At 47.5% G+C, this 25707-nt stretch overlaps 1 protein-coding gene and 1 pseudogene across 6 annotated transcripts in view; one reads left to right on the top strand and one right to left on the bottom strand.

Moving 5' to 3' along the window:
• The window catches only part of TTC7B (tetratricopeptide repeat domain 7B), a 265511-nt gene that overhangs the window by 163141 nt on the left and 76663 nt on the right, over positions 1 to 25707 (bottom strand). For all 6 annotated transcript variants that reach the window (XM_043920987.1, XM_043920988.1, XM_043920989.1 and 3 more), the window contains exon 5: positions 15897 to 16018. In XM_043920987.1, coding sequence (XP_043776922.1) covers positions 15897 to 16018 — 122 coding nt within the window. The remainder of the gene's footprint in view (positions 1 to 15896; positions 16019 to 25707) is intronic.
• Positions 2021 to 4080, top strand: LOC122705550 (annotated as a pseudogene).

Here is a 25707-nt window from a genome sequence, read left to right as displayed (position 1 = left end):
ATTGAGTGTAGCACTTTCACAGCATCATCTTTTAGGATTTGAAATAGCTCAACTGGAATTCCATCACCTCCACTAGCTTTGTTCTTGGTGATGCTTCCTAAGGCCCTCTTGACTTCACATTCCAGGATGTCTGGCTCTAGGTGAGTGATCACACCATCATGGTTATCTGAGTCATGAAGATCTTTTCTGTACAGTTCTTCTGTGTATTCTTGCCACCTTTTCTTAATATCTTCTGCTTCTGTTAGGTCCATACCATTTCTGTCCTTTATTGAGCCCATCTTTGCACGAAATGTTCCCTTGGTATCTCTAATTTTCTTAAAGAGATCTCTAGTCTTTCCCATTCTATTGTTTTCCTCTATTTCTTTGCATTGATCGCTGAGGAAGGCTTTCTTATCTCTCCTTGCTATTCTTTGGAACTCTGCATTCAGATGGGAATATCTTTCCTTTTCTCCTTTGCTTTTCGCTTCCCTTCTTTTCACAGCTATTTGTAAGGCCTCCTCAGACAGCCATTTTGCTTTTTTGCATTTCTTTTTCTTGGGGATGGTCTTGATTCCTGTCTTCTGTACAATGTCATGGCATCTGGTCCCATCATGGCAAATAGATGGGGAAACAGTGGCTGACTTTATTTTTCCGGGCTCCAAAATCACTGCAGATGGTGACTGCAGCCATGAAATTAAAAGACACTTACTCCTTGGAATGAAAGTTATGACCAACCTAGATAACATATTAAAAAACAGAGACAGTACTTTGCCAACAAAGGTACATCTAGTCAAGGCTATGGTTTTTCCAGTGGTCATGTATGGATGTGAGAGTTGGACTGTGAAGAAAGCTGAGCACTGAAGAATTGATGCTTTTGAACTGTGGTGTTGGAGAAGACTCTTAAAAGAGTCCCTTGGACTGCAAGGAGATCCAACCAGTCCATCCTAAAGGAGATCAGTCCTGAGTGTTCATTGGAAGGACTGATGTTGAAGCTGAAACTCCAATACTTTGGCCACCTCATGCAAAGAGCTGACTCCTTGGAAAAGACTCTGATGCTGGGAAAGATTGAAGACAGGAGGAGAATGGGACAACAGAGGATGAGATGGTTGGACGGCACCACCGACTCAATGGACATGGGTTTGGGTAAACTCTGGGAGTTGGTGATGGACAGGGAGGCCTGGTGTGCTGCAGTTCATGGGGTCGCAAAGAGCCGGACACGACTGGGTGACTGAACTGAACTGAACACATTTCAGACTCTTTCATCCAAAATGCAGTACTTGGATGCAATCCCAAAAAAGACAGAATGATCTCTGTTCATTTCCAAGGCAAACCATTCAATATCACAGTAATCCAAGCCTATGCTCCAACAAGTAATGCTGAAGAAACTGAAGTTGAACGGTTCTCTGAAGACCTACAAGACCTTCTAGAACTAACACCCAAAAAAGATACCCTTTTCATTATAGGAGACTGGAATGCAAAAGTAGGAAGTCAAGAAACACCCAGAGTAACAGGCAAATTTGGCCTTGGGAGTACAAAATGAAGCAGGGAAAAGGCTAACAGAGTTCTGCCAAGAGAATGCACTGGTCATAGCAAACACCCTCTTCCAACAACACAAGAGAAAACTCTACACATGGACATCACCAGATGGTCAACACTGAAATCAGATTGATTATATTCCTTGCAGCCAAAGATGGAGAAGCTCTATACAGCCAGCAAAAACAAGACCGGGAGCTGACTGTGGCTCAGATCATGAACTCTTTATTGCCAAATTCAGACTTAAATTGAAGAAAGTAGGAAAAGCCACTAGACCATTCAGGTATGACCTAATTCAAATCCCTTATGATTATACAGTAGAAGTGAGAAATAGATTCAAGGGATTAGATCTGATAGGCAGAGTGCCTGAAGAACTATGGATGGAGGATCGTAACATTGTACAGGAGGCAGTGATCAAGGCCATGCCCAAGAAAAAGAAATGCAAAAAAGCAAAATGGCTGTCTGAGGAGGCCTTACAGATAGCTGTGAAAAGAAGGGAAGCAGAGCGCGGGAGTTGTTGTGGCAGAACCACGGTGGGCCACCTGAGTGAAGGGGCCATTGCGGCCATCATGCAGCAGGGAGATACATCTATAAAACCCATCCTCCCAGCCATTAACATCCGTCCCATTACTACAGGGAATAGTCCACCCTGTTATGGACTGCTTATGAGTGATGGGCTGAATACTCTATCTTCTTTCATGTTGGCAACACAGCTGAATCCTCTTGTTGAGGAAGAGCGATTGTCCAGCAACTGTATTTGCCAAATTAACTGATTTATTGTGAACACGCTGAAAGATGGAAGGAGAGTGGTTATTTTGATGGAGTTAGAAGTTTTGAAATCAGCTGAAGCAGTTGGATCAAAGATTGGCAATCCAGTGCCTTATAATGAAGGACACAGACAGCAGCCAGTAGTTCCTCCTCCTATCTCAGCAGCCAGTCCACCAACCAGCAGGCCCCAGCAACAGAAGGGGAGCCCAGGAGTGGCTCCCACTCATCTAAGGCTTTGGTGCCTCAAAGACGTTTGGAAGAGCTGGCAGTACCAGCCAAGTGAGCAGCTCTGGGGGAACACAGGCCAAAGTGGTATCCATCGCCAGCCTCACCCCGCACCAGTCCAAGTGGACGATTTGTGCTCCACTTGGTGGAGTCCAAGGTGACGATTTGTGTCACCAACAAAAGTCAGATCTGTACCTGGAGCAACTCCCGAGGGGAAGGGAAGCTTTTCTCCATAGAGCTGGTTGATGAGAGTGGTGAAGTCAGAGCGACTGCTTCCAGTGAGCAAGCGGACAAGTTTTTCCCCCTTATTGACGTGAACAAGGTCTATTACTTCTCTAAAGGCACCCTGAAGATCGCCAACAAACAATTCACAGCCGTCAAAAACGACTACGAGATGACCTTCAACAGTGAGACTTCTGTGATGCCCTGTGAAGACGGTCATCACTTACCCACAGTTCAGTTTGATTTCACGGGGATTGGCGACCTGGAGAGCAAATCTAAAGACTCGCTTGTAGACATAATCGGGATCTGCAAGAACTACGAAGATGTCACAAAAATCATAGTGAAGTCTAACAACAGAGAAGTCTTGAAGAGAAATATCTATCTGATGGATATGTCAGGGCAAGTGGTGAACGCTACCCTGTGGGGAGATGATGCTGATAAATTTGATGGTTCTAGACAACCCGTGATGGCCATTAAAGGAGCCAGAGTTTCTGATTTTGGTGGACGGAGCCTCTCTGTACTGTCTTCAAGCACCATGATTGTGAACCCTGACATCCCAGAGGCCTATAAGCTGCGTGGATGGTTTGACTCAGAAGGACGAGCCTTAGATGGCATTTCCATCTCCGATCTAAAGAGTGGAGGAGCAGGTGGGAGCAACACCAACTGGAAAACTTTATATGAGGTCAAGTCGGAGAACCTGGGCCAAGGCGACAAGCCTGACTATTTTAGCTCTGTGGCAACCGTGGTGTATCTTTGCAAAGAAAATTGTATGTACCAGGCCTGCCCAACTCAGGATTGCAACAAGAAAGTATCAACCGGCAGAACGGATTGTACCGCCATGAGAAGTGTGACAGTGAATTCCCCAGTTTCAAGTACTGCATGATCCTGTCAGTCAATATTGCCGATTTTCAAGAGAATCAGTGGGTCACGTGTTTCCAGGAGTCTGCAGAGGCCATCCTTGGACAAAGCACTGCTTATCTCAGGGAATTAGAAGAACGAGCAAGCATTTGAGGAAGTATTCCAGAATGCCAACTTTCGATCTTTTACGTTCAGGATCAGGGTCAAACTAGAGACCTACAATGATGAGTCTCAAATTAAGGCCACGGTGGTGGACGTGAAGCCTGTGGACCACAGAGAATACGGCAGAAGGCTGGTCATGAACATCAGGAGGAACGCAGCGATGTGAGAGGCCTGCCGATGGGGCAGGAGCTTGTGGATAGAGGGCTGAAGCGAATCCCCCCCCCCCCCCCCCCCCCGACCTCCACCCGCACCCCCATTCCCACCCTGACCGACAGCAGCGCAGAGCGCCCCTCTGCCACGGACTAAGCCATCGGTCTCGTCACACCTGGGAACCCACTGGCAGCAAAGGGAAACGCGCTCGCGGGGCTGTGGTGTAAACGATGTCAGACCTCGGGGTCAGCGGCATGGACCGTAGTACCACTCACTCCCTGTCTAGGCTTTTGTCAGTTTTACTAAGATCTCATTATCTTCAACCAGGAATTATGTCATGAGTAATTGACCCTCAATCTGTAGACAGTGAAATAAATTATGTAAGTCGGGTTCCCACTTCTCCAGTGGTGACACTTCTCAGCTCGGGTCCCTTCCCAGGGGGGAGCGCCGAGAAGTGGTTTTATGGAGAAACTTGAGTGTTTTAGGAAGCCTGTCTTCCTCAATTTCAAAGGCTCCCTTTCTAGAGGGGCCACACATTTGCTAATGCCTGGAAAGGCAATAGGGTAGAATTATTAATCAAAGCCATATCTTTTATATCTGAAGAATATCCTTCCTTCAGGGTTTAATAGACTGAGTCAGATGGGTCTGATATTAATCAAAACGGTCTCTTCTGAGGAAGGCTGATAAGCATTGACTTGCTGTCCCCCAGAGACATCCCGGCAACTACAAAGCGTCGCTTTCGTCTCCCCCTCAATTAACGTTGCATTTCTATTGGTACGCCTTTTCTACCTGTACATATTTCTTGCATTTATATGTTTTCTTTTCTTGATTAAAGCCGTATTAAATACAAGGGACTCTGAAGGGAGAAGACCTTTGTTGCCGTTGCCTTGTTTAATAAACAGTTTATTCTCTGAAAAAAAAGAAAAGAAAAGAAGGGAAGCAAAAAGCAAAGGAGAAAAGGAAAGATATACTCATTTGAATGCAGAGTTCCAAAGAATAGCAAGGAGAGATAAGAAAGACTTCCTCAGCGATCAATGCAAAGAAATAGAGGAAAACAATAGAATGGGAAAGACTAGAGATCTCTTTAAGAAAATTGGAGATAGCAAGGGAACATTTCGTGCAAAGATGGGCTCAATAAAGGACAGAAATGGTATGGACTAACAGAAGCAGAAGATATTAAGAAGAGGTGGCAAGAATACACAGAAGAACTGTACAAAAAAGATCTTCACAACCCAGATAATCACGATGGTGTGATCACTCACCTAGAGCCAGACATCCTGGAATGTGAAGTCAAGAGGGCCTTAGGAAGCATCACCAAGAACAAAGCTAGTGGAGGTGATGGAATTCCAGTTGAGCTATTTCAAATCCTAAAAGATGATGCTGTGAAAGTGCTGCACTCAATATGCCAGCAAAGTTAGAAAACTCAGCAGTGGCCACAGGACTGGAAAAGGTCAGTGTTCATTCCAATCCCAAAGAAAGGCAATGCCAAAGAATGTTCAAACTACCACACAATTGCACTCATCTCACATGCTAGCAAAGTAATCCTCAAAATTCTCCAAGCCAGGCTTCAACAGTACATGAACCATGAACGTCCAGATGTTCAAGCTGGATTTAGAAAAGGCAGAGTAACCAGAGATCAAATTGCCAACATCCACTGGATCACTGAAAAAGCAAGAGAGTTCCAGAAAAACATATACTTCTGTTTTATTGACTATGCCAAAGCCTTTGATTGTGTGGATCACAGCAAACTGTGGAAAATTCTTCCAGAGATGGAAATACCAGACCACCTTACCTGCCTTCTGAGAAATCTGTATGCAGGTCAGGAAGCAACAGTTAGAACTGGACATGGACCAACAGACTGGTTCCAAATTGAGAAAGGAGTATGTCAAGGCTGTATGTTGTCACTCTGCTTGTTTAACGTATATGCAGAGCACACCATTTGAAAAGCCGGGCGGGATAAAGCACAAGCTGGAATCAAGATTGCCGGGAGAAATATCAACAATCTCAGGTATGCAGAAGACACCACTCTTATGGCAGAAAGCAAAGAACTAAAGAGCCTCTTGATGAAAGGGAAAGAGGAGAGTGAAAAAGTTGGCTTATACTCAACATTCAGAAAACTAATTCTGGTCCCATCACTTCATGGCAAGCAGGTGGGGAAACAACGGAAACAGTGACAGACTTTCTTTTCTTGGGCTCCAAAATGACTGCAGATGGTGACTGCAGCCATGAAATTAGAAGACGATTGCTTCTTGGCAGGAAAGTGATGACAAACCTAGAGAGTGTGTTGAAAAGCAGAGACATCACTCTGCCAACAAAGGTCCGCATAGTCAAGGCTATGGTCTTCCCCGAGGTCACATATGATTGTGAGAACTGGACCATAACAAAGGCAGAGCGCCAAAGAATTGATGCCTTCTTATTGTGGTGCTGGAGAAGACTCCTGAAAGCCCCTTGGACAGCAAGGAGATCAAACCAGTCAACCTTAAGGGAGATCAACCCTGAATGTTCACTGGAAGGACTGATGCTGAAGCTGAAGCTCCAGCATTTTGGTCACCTGATGCAAACAGACAACTCACTGGAAAAGTCCCTGATGCTGGGAAAGATAGAGGGCAGAAGGAGAAGAGGGCGTCAGGGGACGAGATGGGGGATGGCATCACTGATGCAATGAACATGAACTTGGGCAAACTCTGGGAGATGGTGAGGGACAGGAAGGCCTGGCGTGCTGCAGTCCATGGGGTCGCAGAGACTCAACTGGGCAACTGAACAGCAGGAAGAACAGCCGCCCACGTGGACTCTGGGATTTCAGATTGTCTAAGCGACCATCAGCTCAACTGTTACGAAAAGTTTTCTTATTACTGAAATGACTTGTGTGAAGTGCTTAGCACAGCTGGCTGGGTTGACCCAAAATCTTCCAGACTCAAGACTGCCTGAAGGACAAGAGGCATCACCGGGGTGGGCATGGTGGCCAGGCTGCAGGACTCACACTGGTCCAAAAACTTCCCCCAAAGCTGTTGTGAGTAAAGGAAGCAGCCACCTACATGGACCCCCACTCCCTCCATAACCCCATCTTCCTCTCAGTCAAATACACACGTGGTTCTTGCTGAGACCACAGTGTATGTAGCTTGTGGCCAAAATCCAAGTAAAATGAACCACGTCTGACTGGCATTGGGGCTTGACTGTTCTGGCACTAGATTCTGGCCAAATGAACCACCCTAGTCTGGGTTCTTCCTGGTACCTCAACCTCCTCCACACCTGGAGAATGAATTCCCTGCCCTTAGCCTAGCGTTTAGCCTTCCTCCATCTTTCCACCATCCATCCTCCAGCAAGAAGCCAACTTGGAAAAGGAAATGGGAAAGGAAATGACATTTATTGAAAGCAACCCGCCTCGGACACCACCATTGAGTTTGCCCTCTCTCCCCAGTCGAGCTGCGGCTCTGACCGTCCAGCGAAAGTCCTGTCGAGGTCAGGAATGCCATGCACGGCGTCTCACCCCGGGCCTCGTCTTCCCCTCATGAACATCGCAGCATCACTGGCCACGGTGATGCCCCAGGTCTCCGCGGGGACGCCCCTCCTGGTCCCCCTACCATGGCTCCCCGGTGGGCCCCTCCCCCGAGCCCAGCGCCCGGCTCTTGGAGGTTTCCTGCTGGGCCCTGGGCTGTCTGGGCGTCTCTCTTCACACTCTGTCCCTCCCTGACTCCATCCAGTCCAGGGCTTCAAATATCACCAATGCGCTGAAACGCCCAACTTGTGACCCAAGCGAGCCCTGCACACTCGGACCGAACACCCACCACCCCGTACGCCTCCGGGGCGCGCACTTCTGTCCCTGCTACAGCTGTCGTCTCTGAGGGGAGCATCTATGCCTTGCCCCGCATTGTCCCCTCGCTTTCGTTCCAGTGACTCGGGGATTCTCCCCTGGACGACCACCCCTCTCCCACCGTACGCCGCCGTAGTAGGCCTGCCTTCTTCAGGGTCAGCCAGACCAGGGGAGTCCGGGACTCTCCCCTCCCACCTCCGCTTCAGCCCCACTGGACTCTTCAGACTCCTCAACACGTCAAGCTCTTCCCTGGGGCAAGACCTCGCACGTGGCGGGCATTCTGCTCGCAACACTCCTTCTCCTGCTGTTGGCATGTTCGCCTCCTTTTCATCCTTCACGGCTTGGCCTCCTGTCACTTCCTCAGGAGGCCTTTCCCGACCACCTTACATAAGCACGTGCCCTCTGTTATTTGCCGCACTCTTGCATTTTCTAGCACTTACTATGACTTGTGATTTTAAGCACGGCTTTACTTGTTTACCATCTCCCTCACTATACTGCATCCTCCCTGAGAACCTGGACTAGGCATCTTCTGTTAATCAACTCAGGACCACGCACAGTCCCGGCACACAGCAGAGCTGTTAGGTGACTGATTTCACCCCCTGCAGGCCAGGTCCTGTGCTGGGAGGTTTGCAGAAAAACCTATACGTTTCTATACAAGCCTCTGCTCCAAGCAGAGTGGCCTCCTCATACCCTGCAGAATACATACAATACTGTGTGTATCTGTGCTAAGTCGCTTCAGTCCTATATGACATTTTGTGACCCCATGGACTATAGCCCACCAGGCTCTTCTGTCCATGGGATTCTCCAGACAAGAATCCTGGTCTGGGTTGCCATTTCCTTCTCCAGGGGATCTTCCCGACTCAGGGATCAAACCTGAGTATCCTGTGTCTCCTGCATTGACAGGCAGGCTCTTTACCACAGAGCCCCCTGGTTTCCCATGGAGAATACTGAGCACAGTATTCTCCCCCATGTTCCTACCAGCTAGTTGGAATGTACCCCGACTCCCCCCAGTCTGCACCTCCATCACCTCAAGCCCACTTCTCCAAAGCTGTCTCCCCCTTCCCAAATCTGCAGCTGTCTCAACACGCAGCTTCCTATTTGCCTCTGTGACAAGCTGGACTTCCTCTGTCTCAACATGCACCGACTCTCCTGAAACTGCTTGTTTTATTTAATTCTCAGAAACGGAGTTCTGGGAGGCCAGGGACTTTGTCACTCTTTTTCACCGTTAAAGCCCCAGTGCTGAGAGCGGGCCTGGTTCCTGGTAGGGCTACGCTCAATCCTCATTAAACGAATGAATAAATACTGAATGAATGAATGGCCTGCAAACTTCAGCTCAGTTAAAGTGATTAGGTGTTCTTCCATGGTGGGCTCCTTTTTTAAAAAAAGTATTAAATTTACTCAGATGTGTCGGGTCTTGGCTGCACACGGGACCTTTTCTTGCGGCATGGGCACCCTCGTGGTGGCGCATGGGCTTAGCTGCTCTGCTGCACGTGGGCTCCTGGTTCCCCGACCAGGGACGGAACCTGCGTCCCCCGCCTCGCAAGGAGGCTTCTTAGCTGCCAGCCCAGGGGAGTCCCCTACCATTCTCTCTGCCGTCACCTCTAAAGTGACGTGGGGCGTCTTCCCCTGTTTCTTTTCTCCTACCATCTCCCAGAGTGCAGGCTCATTTCCTTTTACTCTCTGAATCTCCTGAGAAATGTCATGTACAAAAAGTTGATATATACTAAATAAATGCTTATGGAAAAGTGTCTGAATTTTCTCTTTGACTCTTAATGCAAAAGTGACTGTGCAGTTGAAAAAGCCACCACTTCCATCACCGCCAGAAGGAAGACATTTTGAAGGCAATGCGGCAAAGGACAGGGCTAAGTCACTCCGCTCCAGAGCCTGGAGAGACCAGCGCATCCAGCAAACGCCCCCTCCCCGGCTGCAGGAGCCTGTCTGAAGCTCCTGCTTCCCTGAGGCCATAAACCCAGGAAGCTCAGCACCCAGGGGACATGGCCAGCCTCACGGCCCTCTTCCTGCCTGCTGACTCCAAACTACACTGAGAAGGGCTGAACAGTTGCAAAGGTCAACAAGATGACTGGGGAAGTTTAAAAACTTTTACAAGTCAATGTGTAGTGGTAACTAGTGGTCTAGTTAAAGCCGGCACAAAGTGGTGATGCACAGAGCCATAACCAACACAGAGAGTCCCTTGGACTACAAGGAGATTGAACCAGTCAATCCTAGAGGAAATCAGTCCTGAATATTCACTGGAAGGACTGATGCTGAAGCTGAAGCTCCAGTACTCTGGCCTCCTGATGGGAAGAGCTGACTCACTGGAAAAGAACCTCGCGGTGGGAAAGACTGAAGGCAAAAGGAGAAGGGGACGACAGAGGATGAGATGAGTAGATACCATCACTGACTCAATGGACATGAATCTGAGCAAACTCCAGGAGACAGTGGAGGAGAGGGGAGTCTGGTGTGCTGCAGTCCATGGGGTTGCAAAGCGCCGGACACGACCTAGCAACTGAACACAACAACAAAACATCCTGGTGACTGGCTACAATAGCGCACTCCCCCCTCTACTGCCTGGCCCGGCTGCAAGCCTCAGGGAAGCCCGACCCCAGGAGTCTGACCATACTGCCCGCCCTCCTACGCGCTCCAAGTCACGGCCTCCCACACAGAACTCCTGATGCGACCCAGGAAGGAGTACAACCCAGCGGGCGCATCTCCCAGCTCGGATGCTCATGGGCCTTCTCGCGTTAATTTATCCCCACCCTCACCCTCCCCATGCCGCCCTCGTGGCTCAGATGGTGAAGAATCTGCCTGCAATGCAGGAGGCCCGGGTTCAATCCCTGGGTGGGGAAGATCCCCTGGGGAAGGGCATGGCAACCCGCTCCAGTATTCTAGCCTGGAGAATCCCGTGGACAGAGGAGCCTGGTGGGCTACAGTCCATGAGGTCCCAAAGAGTCGGACACAACTGAGCAACTTTCACTTTCACTGAATTAAAACCAATTCAGAACCAGGCAAAACACACACTACATACAATCCATTTGGCTTACGCAGAACAGCTGACATGGCAGACAAGAAGAAAAGCTGCTAGCATTCTCCTTTGCTGCTCTGTTTATAAGGCGTAATTTGTTGTTGCTGCTAAGTCGTGTCTGACTCTTTGCAACCCCATGGACTCTAGCCCACCAGGCTCCTCTGTCCCTGGGACTCTCCAGGCAAGGACACTGGAGTGGGTTGCCCTGCCCTCCTCCAGGGGATCTTCACAGCCCAGGGATCGAACCTGCATCTTCTGCATTGGCAGGTGAGTTCCTTGCCGCTGAGCCACCTGGGAAGGCCAGGACATGGTTGAATATTCCTAAATCAACGTGGAGCAAATAAACAGCATCCCATCTCAAGCTGCTCTGGCAATTCTGGCGTCAAGGACTCAAGCCGTGGGGGAGGGGTAACACTCCTCTCCTAGAAAGCTGGGGGAGCCCCAGGCCGCTCCTCTGCCGCTGCCTGTGCTGCCCAGAATGGTCAGCCCCTCCTCCTTTCTCTGAGACACAGCTGTGGCCCTCGGTTATTGGGGGTTATCCAGGCTAATCGCGATGCTTCTCGGGCAGAGACCACACGCACCAGCGGTCATAAACAAATGCCCTTCCTTAAGAACTCTGCTGCGTGAGGCTCTGCAATCAAGTGAACGACGCCTGCTTCAGGAATTGGAGTCTGACCTGCCTGTGGTCCCGCTTCCAGCTGGACAGCCAGCCGAGCATCATCATCAGCGGAAATTACAGTTCACCCCTGGCTGCCCGCCCGACGCTGCACCAAGTGCTCCCACGCGCGTTCTCTCGGTTGCAGCTCACCGCAGCTCTCGGGTGTTTTGGGCGATAAAGAAGGGCTTCCCGGGGGAACTAGCGGCAAAGAGCCCGCCTGCCAATGCAGGAGACATAAGAGCCGCAGGTTCAATCCCTGGGTCGGGAAGATCCCCTGGAGGAGGGCATGGCAACCCACTCCAGTATTCTTGCCTGGAGAGTCCCACGGACAGAGGAGCCTGGTGGGCTACAGTGCACGGGGTCACAAAGAGTCAGACACGACTGAAGAGACTTGGCACGCACACAGATAAAGAAACCGACACCCAGCTGGGAGGAGCGCTGGCTCCTCATCAGGTCCTCTGGCTCCAGCACCCATGCGGCCCCCCATCCGGGGGCCTGCCATGGGCAAGGCAAGCTGAGGAGTTCAGAGCAGCAGCTCTGGCCCTCTGAGGTCAACACACTCTGACTTCACCTCTGCAAAGCGTCAGTTCCAGTTCAGTCCAGTCGCTCAGAGGTGTCCGACTCTTTGCGATCCCAGGGACTGCAGCACGCCAGGCCTCCCTGTCCATCACCAACTCCCAGAGCTTACTCAAACTCATGTCCATTGAGTCGGTGATGCCATCCAACCATCTCATCCTCTGTCGTCCCCTTCTCCTCCTGCCTTCAGCAGCAAAGCCTCAGCAAGATGTTTTTTCAACCTTAACAGGCCTGCTGCTGTCACCCAGAGGGATAAGAAAAACGGAGGTGAGATCCACATGGGTGTGTGCCAAGTCAGACCACGCCCAGGATACATGGGCCGGGTGAGAGCAGGTGCTGTCTCCCTCCAAGGGGGCCAGAGAGAAAGGGGAGTGAGGAGGGGAGGGGTGAGGAAGAAAGGAGAAAGGAAGGAGGGGAGAGAGGAAGGGGCGGGGTGGGGCCAGAGGATCTGGCAGACGAGAAGTGTGATGGTGTCATTCAGTCGCTCAGTCGAGTCCAACTCTTTGCAACCCCTCTCTGCAGCTCACCAGGCTGCCCTGACCTTCTCCCGGAGTCTGCTCAAACTCATGTCCATTGAGCTCATGATGCCATCCAACCATCTCATCCTCTGTCATCCCCTTCTCCTCCTGCCCTCAATCTCTCCCAGCATCAGGGTCTCTTCTAATGAGTCAGTTCTTTGCATCAGGTGGCCAGAGTATTGGAGTTTCAGCTTCAGCATCAGTCCTTCCAGTGAATATTCAGGACTGATTTCCTTTAGGATGGACTGGTTTGATCTCCTCGCAGTCCAAGGGACTCTCAAGAGTTATCTCCAACACCACAGTTCAAAAACATCAATTCTTTGACGCTCAGCCTTCTTCATGGTCCAACTCTCATATACGTACATGACCACTGGAAAAGCCATAGCTTTGACTATAAGGGCCTTTGATGGCAAAGTGATGTCTCTGCTTTTTAATATGCTGTCTAGGTTTGTCATAGCTTTCCTTCTAATGAACAAATGTCTTTTAATTTCATGACTGCAGTCACTGTCCACAGTGATTTTGGAGCCCAAGAAAATAAAACCTGTCACTGTTTCCACTTCTTCCCCTTCTATTTCCCATGAAGTGATGGGACCAGAATCTTAGTTTTTGAATGCTGAGTTTTAAGCCAGATTTTTCACTCTCCTTTCACCCTCATCAAGAGGTTCTTTAGTTTCTCTTCACCTTCTGCCCTTAGGGTGGTATCATCTGTGTATCTGAGGTTATTGATATTTCTCGAAGCAATCTTAATTTCAGCTTGTCATCCAGCCTGGCATTTCACATGATGTATGTAAGGGGGATGAGAAAACACCACAGTGGAAGCTGGGAACCGCCCTCAGCCATGCCTCATCCTGGGGTCAAGTGCTTCTTCACAAGCCAGGCTGGACGGTGGATGAGGCCACAGTTTGAGGGTCAGACCGAAGCCCAGCACACAGCATCTCCCTTGCAGCGGGGCAGAGCCAAGAGGACTGAGGTCAGAAGCGCAGAAGCCAAGCGTGTGAGACACAGGCAACACTGCGGGGCACGGGTGGACGTGGCCGAGGTGACGCCGTGAGGATCAGTGACCAGGTGGGAGTACTTGGTAAAGAGGAAAGAGACCCAAGGCATCAGGAGGGGCCCAGGAACTGGTCCCAGGGCCAGGGTCTTTCTGAGAGAGCCCCGAGGTCACCCGCTTGGCAATGAAAAAGCTGAATATATTTAAGCATATTTCTAAAGAAAAAGATACACTTTATCAATTGTGTATCTCTTATTGCTAAACTCATCTATGATGCATCTTCCTATGCTTGAAAATCAGTCAAATTCTTTCCATTATATCCTCCCAGATACATATTTTTCAAATGTAGAAACACAAAAAGGAGTGAGACATCGAAGCAGCAAACACATCGCAGGACGGGAAGCCCCCGGAGCTCAGGGATGGCGGCCGGTCCGTCTGTCCCCACGTGCCCTGCAGGAACCAGGGGTGGGCGGCCGCTGTCAGATGCCCCCCAGGTGTGGCCCTCGGGCTCTGAGGGACCACCAGGTATGCAGCCGATGGCACTTGGCATGTCCAGAACCTCTTACTGGTCTCTTCTTCCCCCAGATCTTGTGGTCTCAAAACTGGCCTCCACCTCCACCCACCCCCGTCAGCTCTAGTCACTGCTCCCAGCCCCTGCCTTGAGGATCTGGTGAGGCCTCCCCAGCCGCTGGCTCAGGGCGTTACTGCTCCTTAAAGCCCAGGGAGACGAGCAAAAGGACAAGCAAAGAGGGAAGGGGGCTTCAAAATGGAGCAGTGCCCCAACTCTGACTATGCCAATGGGAATCGCCTTGAACTCGGGTGAGATGAAATGAGGCTTGAGCCAATGAGCAGTTACAGCACATAATCTGTCACCTTCGGCAAACTTCTCATCATTATTTTCCTGTTCGGTGCTGGGGGCATCCAGAGGTCCAGGAAAAGAGAGCTGAGCCCAACGGCCCTGCTTCTTCCTCCTTGATGCACAGGCTTCAAATAGGAAACTAAGCTGGCCGGCCCACCCTCATCAATCTCACACAAAGCATTTCCAACAGAAGCTGCTGATTGGGGGTTTCTGAAAGCCCCAGGGAAGTTCATTCCAGCCTCTGGGCTTGTCCGTCAATCACACACACTCACAGTTAGAGGGAGGGAAAGCCAGGCTGGAGCATCCTCTGTGATGACTACGGTTGTTTGTGAAAAGGGAGCAAAAAGATCACCAGGAAAATATTCCCATGTTCTGTCCCTTCTCCCTCTATTTATAACAGCAAGGAAACTAGAACTCAAAACTCAGCCTGGGGGCCATGCACCATCACTCAGACGATCTGTCAGAGACAGATGAGATCAAACTCGAAAGCATCTCTAAGCCAAAGCCACCAAGCCATTCCAAACCTTGAGGCGTTTACTGCAGCCTTTTGTGGGCCCTGCCAATCCGAACCTTTGGAGCAAAGCAGACCTGCTCCACAAACGGTTTAACAGGATTTGGAAAATAAGCACTTAGCTCCCCATTGAAAGGGAAACAGAAGCATGTGGCTCTGGGCCCCCAAGCAGAAATGAAATCCCACTTCCGTGAGCTATGCCTCAAGGTTTGAGGCTCTTGAAAATGAACAGTGGGCAGCTCCACATTTCCGATACCCCATCTGTAGCTCGGAGCTCCACGGGACCATTCCTAGAGGAAGAGGCCCCCTGCGTGGCCTCAGAGGAGCCTCGGGTGAGTCAGACACCTAGCGCCGGTCTCCACGGACACCCACCCTGAAGCAGAAGGCCAAAACAAGGGACAGCTGAGAGGTCTAAACAGCACTGTCGCATTCCTCATAAGAGCAACATGGAAGCACGGCAGACGGCAAATGCACCAGCGTCTGTTGTCACATTCAGGCTCTTGAACCTTCTAAAATCCCCGTTCAGAGGCAGCTCACAGAGAAACCCACTTGCATGGCACTCCAGCCACATGGACTTTCACAAAAACTGTCTGATACCTGGCAATCCAGTTCTCTAAAGGGACCGGCCATTCAGAAGGAGACGATCCTGTGGGCCAGGGTTGCCAATTCACTAACGTGTCCTGCAGCAAAGCAGGGAGGCCTGGGCAGCACCCCACAGGGTCGGGAGGGCGGCTGATCCCCATGGGGGCAGGAGGGCAGCACGGTCCCCCCAGGGGCGGGAGGGCACGGGTCTGGGCCCCCAGCTGTCCCCTGGCCCCGGGGCTCGGGACTGAGACTCGTATTCACACGCCCTTCTCCCTCCTTCGAATCTCCCAGGCAGGGGAGATGAGCCAGGTGGGGAAGAGACAAAAGAGCTCACTCTGTCTTCAAGAAATTCCAGTTGTGGTGTATAGTTCAAACTGCTTCAGGATAATAACTAAACTGAACACACCATGATAAGGCTTTCTGCTTTCCTTCTTTAGGAACTTGATTTAAAAAGAGAAGACAGCTTACCCATTTTTGAAATAGAGGACATGGGCTCTCTGCAGTCCCGTTTCTAGGAAAAAACCTAGTTCTTGATCGTGGGGAGCAGGGCCAGGCTTGGGACTTCTGTTCTGAATATTAGAAAGTATTACCTGGAAGGGGAGAAAATTGGAAAACTAATCAGATCCGCATGCAAGCCTACTTCCTTCACACCCTACCTGCAAACGCACAGCTGGGCTTGAAACACTGAAACACGCGCGTAGTGCGCGGCCCTGGGAGGGGAGGAGAACGCGCAGAGCGGCTTCCGTGCGACGGGGGGCAGCTGCTTGCTCCCTGGCAGGCGTGCTCCGCCTGGCACGAGGCCTGAGCACTGGCGGGCGTGGATGGGCACACGGTGCCAGCGGGAGCCTCGGCGGGGACGGCTCTGCAAGGCCGAGATGCTGACAGAGAGGCTCCGTGGCAAAGAAGCGGGCCCAGCAACGGGCGGAAGCGGCCGTCCCCACCAAGGGCTGAGGTCACGGCAGCCCGCGGCTTCGGCCCTGCAGGCTCTGCGGCGCTTCAGAAAGAGCGGAAGGGCCTGAGAACTAACCGGACAGCGAATCCGCCAGGCTCCAGGGCTGCGGCGGCGGTCTGGGCGGCAGTCAGCTGCTCTCAAGGACAGAGAGCTTAAGAAAAACGACCTCAGCTCGCTCTCTCCCCAAACCTGACCGCCTGTCAACAGATAATGAGGTTGTAAAGGTTGGCGTCTTTAGCCCTGCCAGAAAGACTGCCAACTAATCAAGGGAAAGACTTGCAAGTGGAGTGGGACATAATGAAGTGTAAACACATATCTACTGTTACAGAGGTTACTCTCTTTAAACTCACGAGTCAAATAAAGCATTTATCAACCAGAAGCTACTTGTGGCCCATTTAGAAACCACACAGATGCTCTCCAAACATGCTGCCGACATCGACTGCAAGTCAGCAGCTCTTCAAAACCCCAGCTGTTAGCCAAACCCCCGATATTCTCGAGGTCTTGAAATGGTCCTTCCAGGGGAGTTAAAGCAACTGCTGGGTCTCCACCTGTGAGCCCTGGGGTGGGGCGGGGGGAGAGGCAGAGGACACAGACAATGACCAGCATGTTGTAGGATGACATCCCTTGCATTTGAACCGCATCTCAGCATCTTATCAGAAGTGCCTGGCTCCTTCCTGACTTAGCGCTTGGCTCTGCAAGTGCTAAGAGGTAGGTGCTCATCCTAGCTCTGAGCACCGTCATTTCTGGCCCCCTGCGGCTCCTCCCCCAGCCGCCCTCTAAGCCTGGGAGAGGCAGAGTGCCCCTCTGAGCCCCCATCCTTCCCTCTTAAGTCTCCCAAGATGACCTCACCTGTTCCTCAGAAATCACCTCCAAGCTGCCACCTCCCAACTTGATCGTCTAATCCAGACATATCCCAGACTCAGGTCTAACTACTTCCTTGACATTTCCACGTGGAAGTCCAATGCTGAAACTGTTGAAAAAATTATCTTTCACTTGTTTTTGAGAATAGCTTTCAATGTTTAAAAGCTCCAAGATTATTTTAAAGCAAAAACAAAGCAGTACCATACAAAAAAAAATATGAAAAAGCATCACCAAATTCTATCACATAGAAATAACCAGTGAACACTGATTGAACAATAACCCATACCTCTGCCTACATAAGTACCAAGAGGAGAGAAAGATTAAAAATCATTTTACAAACACCAGGACTGTGATATGTGCTGGTTTTAATTTTAAACCATTACATTTAATTTTAATTAAATTTAACAGGAGAAACAAAAGTGTAACCAAAGTAAGCACTCAATTTCAGGAAAATGTGTTTTTTAACACAAAGTTCACAGTCTCTCTAAAATGAAAAACACACCTGATATTTATCATATGTATGCATGCATGTAACATGCACCTGCATGCATGTGTTACGTGTGTATACAGACAGAAAGACAGAGACAGAGAGACAAGAAAGAGACAGAGAAGAGAGACAGAGATTAGGGCCTTTCTTTTTTTAAATGTTTATTTATTTGGTTGTGCTGGGTCTTGGTTGAGGCACCGAGAACCTTCGATCTTCACTGCGGCGTGTGGACTATTCAGTTGTGGCGAGTGGGATCTGGTCCCCTGGGGTTCGCGCCCAGGCCCCCTGCATTGAGAGCATGGAGTCAGCCACTGGCCCACCAGGGAAGTCCCATTCTGTTGCTGCTGTTCAGTCAGTAAGTCACGGCCCACTCTTTGTGACCCCACGGACTGCAGTTGCCAGGCTCCTCTGTCCTCCGCTGTCTCCAGGAGTTTGCTCAAATTCATGTCCACTAAGTCAGTGAAACTATCCAACCATCTCATCTTCCACCGCCCCCTTCTTTGGCCATCAATCTTTCCTGGCTTCAGGATCTTTTCCAATAAGTCAGCTCTGCCTCAGGTGTATGACTCATTCTTTTAATCACATATTTCAGCTCCATGCAGGATCTGTTGACCCATGATAGCAATAAGGAAACTGACATATCCATACTACCTTCTCCAGTGACTTCTCCTCAGCCTCCTGTTTTGTTATAGTACTATTTCACATTGCCAAAATTCCTAACAATTATGTCCAACCCCATAATTGTTTTTCATCAGTTCTATATTAAAATGCATCTGAGGGGTCAGATACAGGTATGGATTAAGAGGTACAAAACAGTATGTATAAAGTAAATAAGCTCCAAGGATATATAGTACAACACAGGGAATATAGCCAACATTTTATAGTATTTGTAATACTATAATTATAAATACTATAAATGAGATTATAACAACTACAATGGGATATAACCTTTAAGAATTGTGAATCACTATACTGTACACCTAAAATTTAAATAGTATTGTACATCAACTATACCTCGATCAGTCAATCAATGAAATGCATTCACCGTTTCTTTAATCCTCTATTTTAAATCAATTCCTGCTTGGTGGAATACCGCCAAAAAGGGCTCATGGATGCTACAAGTCCTAAATTCTTCCATGTTCAAGAATATCTCTCTCTTGTCTCTGTCTCTCTAAACCTGACTACAATATTCTTGGATTTCACACCTTCTCTTCCTCAGAACATGATAGACGATACTCCAGTCACCAATGCGGAAAGTTGCTGTGGACAACTTGGAAGCCAGCCTTGCCGTCCTCCCTGCAGACAATCTGCAAAGAGAGTCCTTTTCTCCCTGAAGCCTAGAAAGTCTACCAGAAGCTGCCTCGCCAGCCACCGTTGTTCTTGGAACACAGCATGAGCTCTCAATCTACAAATTCAGATCTGCAGCATCAAGCCGGGCACCGGAGTCGGGCTGCCATTCTGAGCTCAGAGCCCAGCTCCACCACCATGGACGAGGCACAGACTCTAAACTTCACTCTCCTCGTTGGAAAAATGGAGATGGCGACAGAATTCCTCCCTCAGTGTGGTCCTGTGGACTAAATGGATAGAACACTTGGCACAGTATATAGCAAGTGCTCAATAAAGTCTTACTTTTTGAGTTCAAGAATTTCTCTTTGATCATATAATTGTATTTTTTTCTTTTTTTTTTTTCCATTTTATTTTTCAGGAATACTAATTGTATGCACTGTCTCAACTACTGTGGCTTTGTAGAAAGTTTAGAGACTAGGAAGTATAAGTCCCTCAACTTTGTTCTTTTTCAAGAGTGTTTTGGCTTTTCTGGTCCTTTCCATTTCCATATTAATTTATGAATCAGCTTATCAATTCCTGCAAAAAAAAAAAAAAAGGCAACTGAGATTTTGATGGGGATTCCATTAAATTTGTAGATAAATTTGGAGTACTGTTATTGTAACAAATTAAGTCTTTTGTTCCATGAACATAGGCTGCCTTTCCATTTAGGTATTTTTTTTTAATTTCTTTCAACAGTAATTTATAGTTTTCAGAGTATAATGTTTGAACTTCTTTTTATTATTTTAATCTTTTTTGATGCTATTATAACTGGAATTGCAATTTTAATTTCATTTTCAGATTGCTCATTGTTAGTGGATACAAATAAAAGTGATTTTTGTATACTGACTTTGTATCCTATAAACTTGTTGAAATCATTTGTTAGTTATAGTTTTGTGTGTGTAAATTCTTTAGGATTTTCTATATACAAGAACATGTTATCTGCAAATAAAGATAGTTTTACTTCTCCCTTTCCAATCTGGATGCCTTTTATTTCCTTTTCCTGTCTAATTGACTAGAGGCTAGAACCTCGTCAACAGAAGTAGTAAGAGTAGATATCCTTGTGTTCTTCCTGATCTTGGGAGGAAAGCATCCGCTCTTTCACCTTTATATACATGGTTAGATGTTTCACGGATGCCTTCTATCAGGTTGAAGATAATAACTTCTATTCCTAGTTTGTTGAGTTTTTGATCACGCAATGTGTTGGATTTTGCAAAATGCTTTCCCTGAATCTATTGGACTGAGAGTATCATTGTCATGCAGTTTTTTCCTTTATTCTATCGATATGTTGTATTACGTAATTGATTTCCATGTGTTAAATCAACCCTGCATTTCTGAAATGTATCTTTCTTGTGGTATATCATTTTTTCTCAATGCTGCCAGATTCAGTTTGCTAGTATTTTGCTGAGGACATTTGCATCTATTCATGAGACTTGTTGTTGTTCAGTCACTCAGTCTTGTCTGACTCTCTGTGACCACACAGACTGTGGCCCAGCAGGCTCCTCCGTCCATGGGATTTCCCAGGCAAAAAACTGGAGGGGTTGCTATTTCCTCCTCCAGGGGATCCTCCCCACCCGGGGATCGAGCCTGCGTGTCCTACATTGCAGGGGATTCTTTACCACTGGGCCACCTGGGAATCAACTAGTGCTCTCATAAACTTAGTCAGGGAGTGTTTTACTCCTACCTTCTTTTCTGAAAGCTTTTGTATTACTAGCATAATGTCTCCCTTAAATTGAACCTCTCTTCATTGAATTCACCATGGAAGCCAACCTGACCTGTAGCTTTCTTTATGGGAAGGTTTTTAATGATAAATTCCATTTCCTTCATTCATAATTCAGCCTCCCTGCTCCACCCTCAAAGCCCGTGGTCAGTTTTGCAGAGCAAGGGGGAGGCTGGCTCTTGTCCACTAGGGCTCTTAGAACTTTCATAGTTCTGCAGCCTGGACCCAGCTACCCTAAGGGGAGTGGGCCATCTATTCCTTCTTGAGTGAGTTTTGGTACTTTGGTACAAATTCTCTCAGAGAATTTGTCTATTTTCTATAAACGATCAAGTTTATTGGTGTTAAAGTTGGTCATAATTTTCCCTTACATCCTCTTAATATCTATAGACCTATAGTGCCTCTTTTTTAATCTGGGTCTTGATAATTTGTATATTCTCTCTTTTTTGTTCATATTATTAATGGTTTACATAAATTTTACTGATCTTCACTAAGAATCCATTTGTGGTTTTACTGGTTTTCTCCACTGTTTATCTGCCTTCCAGTTCACTAATTTCTGTTTTAATCTTTACTATTCCCTTCCTTTTGCTTATTTTGGTTTTAATTGTTCTTATTTTTCTAGTTTCTTGAGCTGGAAATCTAGATCATTGATTTGAAATTTTTTTTCCTTTCTACTGTAAGAATTTAATGTTATAAATTCTTCTATACATTTTGTTTTATATATATCGTGAAGTTCTATTATTAGGTTTACATACTTTTAGGATTATAATGTGTTGCCGGTGCATTGACTCCTTTTATTATATACTTCCTTTTATCTCCTGTAACAGTCCTTGTTCCTAATTCTACCTTATGATATAACACAGCCACTCTAGTTTTGCTTTGATTATTGTTTGCCTAGTGTGTAATTTTACTTTTTGTCTACCTATGTATTAACATTTAAATAGTTTCTTGCAGATAGCATATAGTAGGTCTTACTTTTTTGTCCGGTCTGAAAATCTCTGCCTTTTAATTGGGGTGCTTAGACAATTTACATTTAATATAATCATTGATGTGATTGGAACCATCTTGCTAATTGTTTTTTATTGTCTCATATGTTCTTTTTATCTTTTTTCTCTCTCTTTGTTTTCTTTTTTTCTGGATTGGTGATTCCATTTCATTTTCACTATCAGCTGGTTAATTATGTCTTTTTTTCCTTATTTTTTAGTGGCTGCCCTAGGTTTTACAATATGGCTTTTCACAGCCTTTATCTAAATTATATTACACCAATTCATATATAGTATAAACACTTTGGGCTTCCCTTGCGGCTCAGCTGGTAAAGAATCCACCTGCAATGCGGGAGACCTGGGTTCGATTCCTGGGTTGGGAAGATCTCCTGGAGAAGGGAAGGGCAACACACTCCAGTATTCTGGCCTGGATATGCTTTTATTTCCTCCCCTATCCTTTTTGCTATTATGGCCACAAATTTTACTTCTATGTTATAAATCCCACAATCCATTGTTAATATTTTTAGTTTAGGCAATTATCTTTTAAAGGAATTATATCTACCCTCAGTGTAACCATTTATGATGCTCTTCATTTCACTGTGCGGGATCTGTATTTTTTCTTGCTTGAAGGATTTATTTAACATTTCTTGTCATACAGGTGTGCTGGCAAAGCATCTTGTCAGTTTTTTTTGGCTCTAAAAACATATCTTGCCTTTCCGGTGGCTTCTGATTTGCATACTATCTTCTGAGTATATCTTATATCGCTTATCTTTATTCTTCTGAATTTAAAGTTTCTCTTTCTCTGGTTGCCTTCAAGGCTTTTGTCTTTGATTTACAACAGTTTGACTATGATGTGTCTAAGTATGTGTTTCTATTTATGCTGCTTGGGGTTCTCTGAGACTCTTGGATCTGAGATTCTTTGTTATGCTTCAGTAATTCTGAAAACTTCTTAACCATTTTCTCTCCAAAAATTTTTTCTGTCCCAGTTTCTCTCTCTTCTCCTCTTGGGGCAGCAAACACATATGTGATATTTTCCCACAGCTCCTGGACGCTCTGTGCTGTTTTTTCCCACTCTTTCTTCCTTTCTGTGTTTCACTTGAATCATCTCTACTAACCCATCTTCAAATGAAAGTTTTTTCCTGGCTGTGTTCAGTCTTCTAATAAGCTACCAAGAAGTTCTTTGTCTCTTACGTCACGTTTTGTTATTTCTAGCATTTCAGTTATACTTTTTTATAGTTTCCTTCTCCTTCCTGAAATTTCCATCTGTTCCTGCACGTTACACATCTTTTCCACAATACTCTTTAGCTTATAACTCAAGGATATTTTAAAGTTCCTGTCTGATAGTTCCGGGGTCGTTTCTGGTTTGGGTTCTATTTATTATTCTTCACAGTGGTTTGTTTTATTCCTGGTGGTATATATGCGTATATGTATTTTATAATTTTCATTTAATGTTGATAACTGTGTACAGAGAAATAAGGTGAGGTAAATAACATTTACACTTGAAAACGGGCACTTCCTTTATCAGGCCCTAAGTGTGGGGATCGAGTCAACCTAGCCAGTACGTGAGCTGGCATTGGGTCTCGTTGTCTCTAGAGTCACTTCCAGTGCACCGCAGGCCTCGGACCCCTCGAGCACAGGGATGCTGAGCTGTGTCACCATGGGGCCGGGATGCCGGGGGCTTCCTCAGAGCTCAGCGGTCTGTCTGCCCGTGCTCGGAGGCGTGTCTCCCACATTCGCGCCCCTGCCCTGGCAGTGCTGTGCTATCGCACACGGCTTGGTGCTGGGCTTGCTGTGTGGCTGCGGTGGGCGGGGGCGAGCCTCGGTTCTCCTGGTCCGGTTAGGAAGGGTCTGTACACCTGAGCCTCAGGAATGGGGCTCTCCGCAAGGGCCCCTTTCCAGCATCACTCTCCTAGCCCCTAGCATGCCCTCCTGGGAGAGCAGCCACCTAACTTCCACCAGCAGACACCCTCTCAGCGTGATTATGCTCCTAGAGCCCAGGTTCTGCACAAACCGAGGCCTCTATCATCACCCCCATCGTATAAATACAGTTGCCCGCTCTCCCCACGGGTTCCACGTCTACAGACACTGAGGGATGATTGCACTGTGCCATCTTACATAAGGGGCTTGACCATCAGCAGATGCTGGAATCCACAGGGGGCCCTGGGAGCAATGCCCGCAGATGCCGAGGGGCTGACTGTACTGTCCCAGTCAACCGTCCAAATGAGACACTGGGGGCTGAGCCCTGACACCCTGGCACTCCCTCACACCTGATCATTACTATTTCCCTCCTAATTATTTCTCAAATGTGTGTATACATCCATTTCCTACAACTACAACCTTCACCACTTCCTATTAGATTTCTAATAGCCTCCTAAAACAGAGTCTCCACATCCTCTCTAGCTCCTTAACCTCCTCTCCACCCTCCACAAGCAGTTGGATAATTTTTATAACAACCTGAATAATTTTTATAACAACCTGGACCATGTGACTCTTGGGTGCTTTCTCATCTCACCTCAGCTCAATGGCCACTTCTCAAAAGGGCCTGCCCAGACTGCTGCCATAAGGTAGATCTGTCTCTATTACTCCCTCTCACAGCATCCTGTTCTATTCCTCTGTTGCATTTATCAATGCATTTTTTACTCAATTATTGGCTTCTCCCTCCTCAGTGCTGCAACTTCTGTAAAGTCAGGGGCCACGTCTACCCCATTTACTAACACATTCAGAGTGTACCTCAGTGTCTGATGCAGGGGAAGCATACACTACACACAGTAAATGTAGTAAATGAATAAAATACTTAGTAAATGAATGAATGAGTAAATTTGCAGGGACAACAAGAAACGCAGGGGAAAATGTCATAAGAAAATAACCTCTTAGGCATTAGGCACTCTGTAGGCACACAGGCTATGTCATTAATTTCCCCCACAAAGACCCACTGAAATGCACACTATTACTTTTTTATTGAAGAGGAAACTGAGACTTTGCCCCACTGAGCAAGTTACCCAAATCACATCACTGACAAGTGTTAGGGCTGGTGCTGAAACTCAGGTCCTCCTGACTCTGCAGTCCAGCTCCTCCCTGTCTGTTCTATTAATCTGTGTTTGTTTGCAGAGCACAGTCCAGAAGACAAGAGGTCAGAACTGCCAGGATGAGACAGGACGAGAAGAACGCCAGGAAGAAGTCAGAGAGAATAGCTCAGCTCCGAGTTTGCCCTGACGTCTAAGCATCTCGGCTTAATCCCTTCCTCACAAAGAGCCTCTGACACAGGGGTCTGGGCAGCAGCGTTGTCTGGCAGCATCGAAGCCACCACCTGTCCTGTGGATAAGCACTTGCCTTAGAGAGGACTGCCAACAGGCGCAGCCGCTTGGGCGGAAGCACACACCCCACGCCCAAGGAAGCGTGAGAGCAAGCGGCCGGGGCCAGCGATTTTAGGTCAAAAGGCCCAGGTTCAAGGCCTGGTTCTGACAGTCCTGACCACGTGTGGACTTAGGACAAATCCCTTGATCTCTCAGATGTTCATTGTTTTCATCTGAATAATTGGGGATAATAATACATACTTACATTGTTGTGAACTGCAAATGGAAAACTTAATGAGCACATAAACATTAAAATCCTTACTGGAGATCTAATAAAGTATCACCTTCAAGGAGGAACAAAGTAAGGATACTTTCCACCACCTTTATGTTACCACAGGTTTAGGAAAGTCTGGAGATAGCGCATGAAAGAGATAAGATGGAAAATCCAGAATGAAAGAAAGACTAAGAACAAAAATCTTTCCTTGGCCATATGCTCATATTCTTAGAAAAATGAAAAGAATCAACTCTGTTTTTATAGAGTTTAGTATTGTGGCTAATAATCCTGTATTGCTATGTTTGCCAGTCTTCAAGGTTCGGCTCAGGGGTCATCTCTTCCAGGAGCCACCTCTGAACTTCCACACTGGTCTAAGACCCTGCTCCGGG

The sequence above is a fragment of the Cervus elaphus genome, chromosome 12 (genome assembly GCF_910594005.1).
Source record: "Cervus elaphus chromosome 12, mCerEla1.1, whole genome shotgun sequence".
Classification (NCBI taxonomy): domain Eukaryota; kingdom Metazoa; phylum Chordata; class Mammalia; order Artiodactyla; family Cervidae; genus Cervus; species Cervus elaphus.
This window is presented reverse-complemented; position numbering and strand designations above follow the sequence as displayed.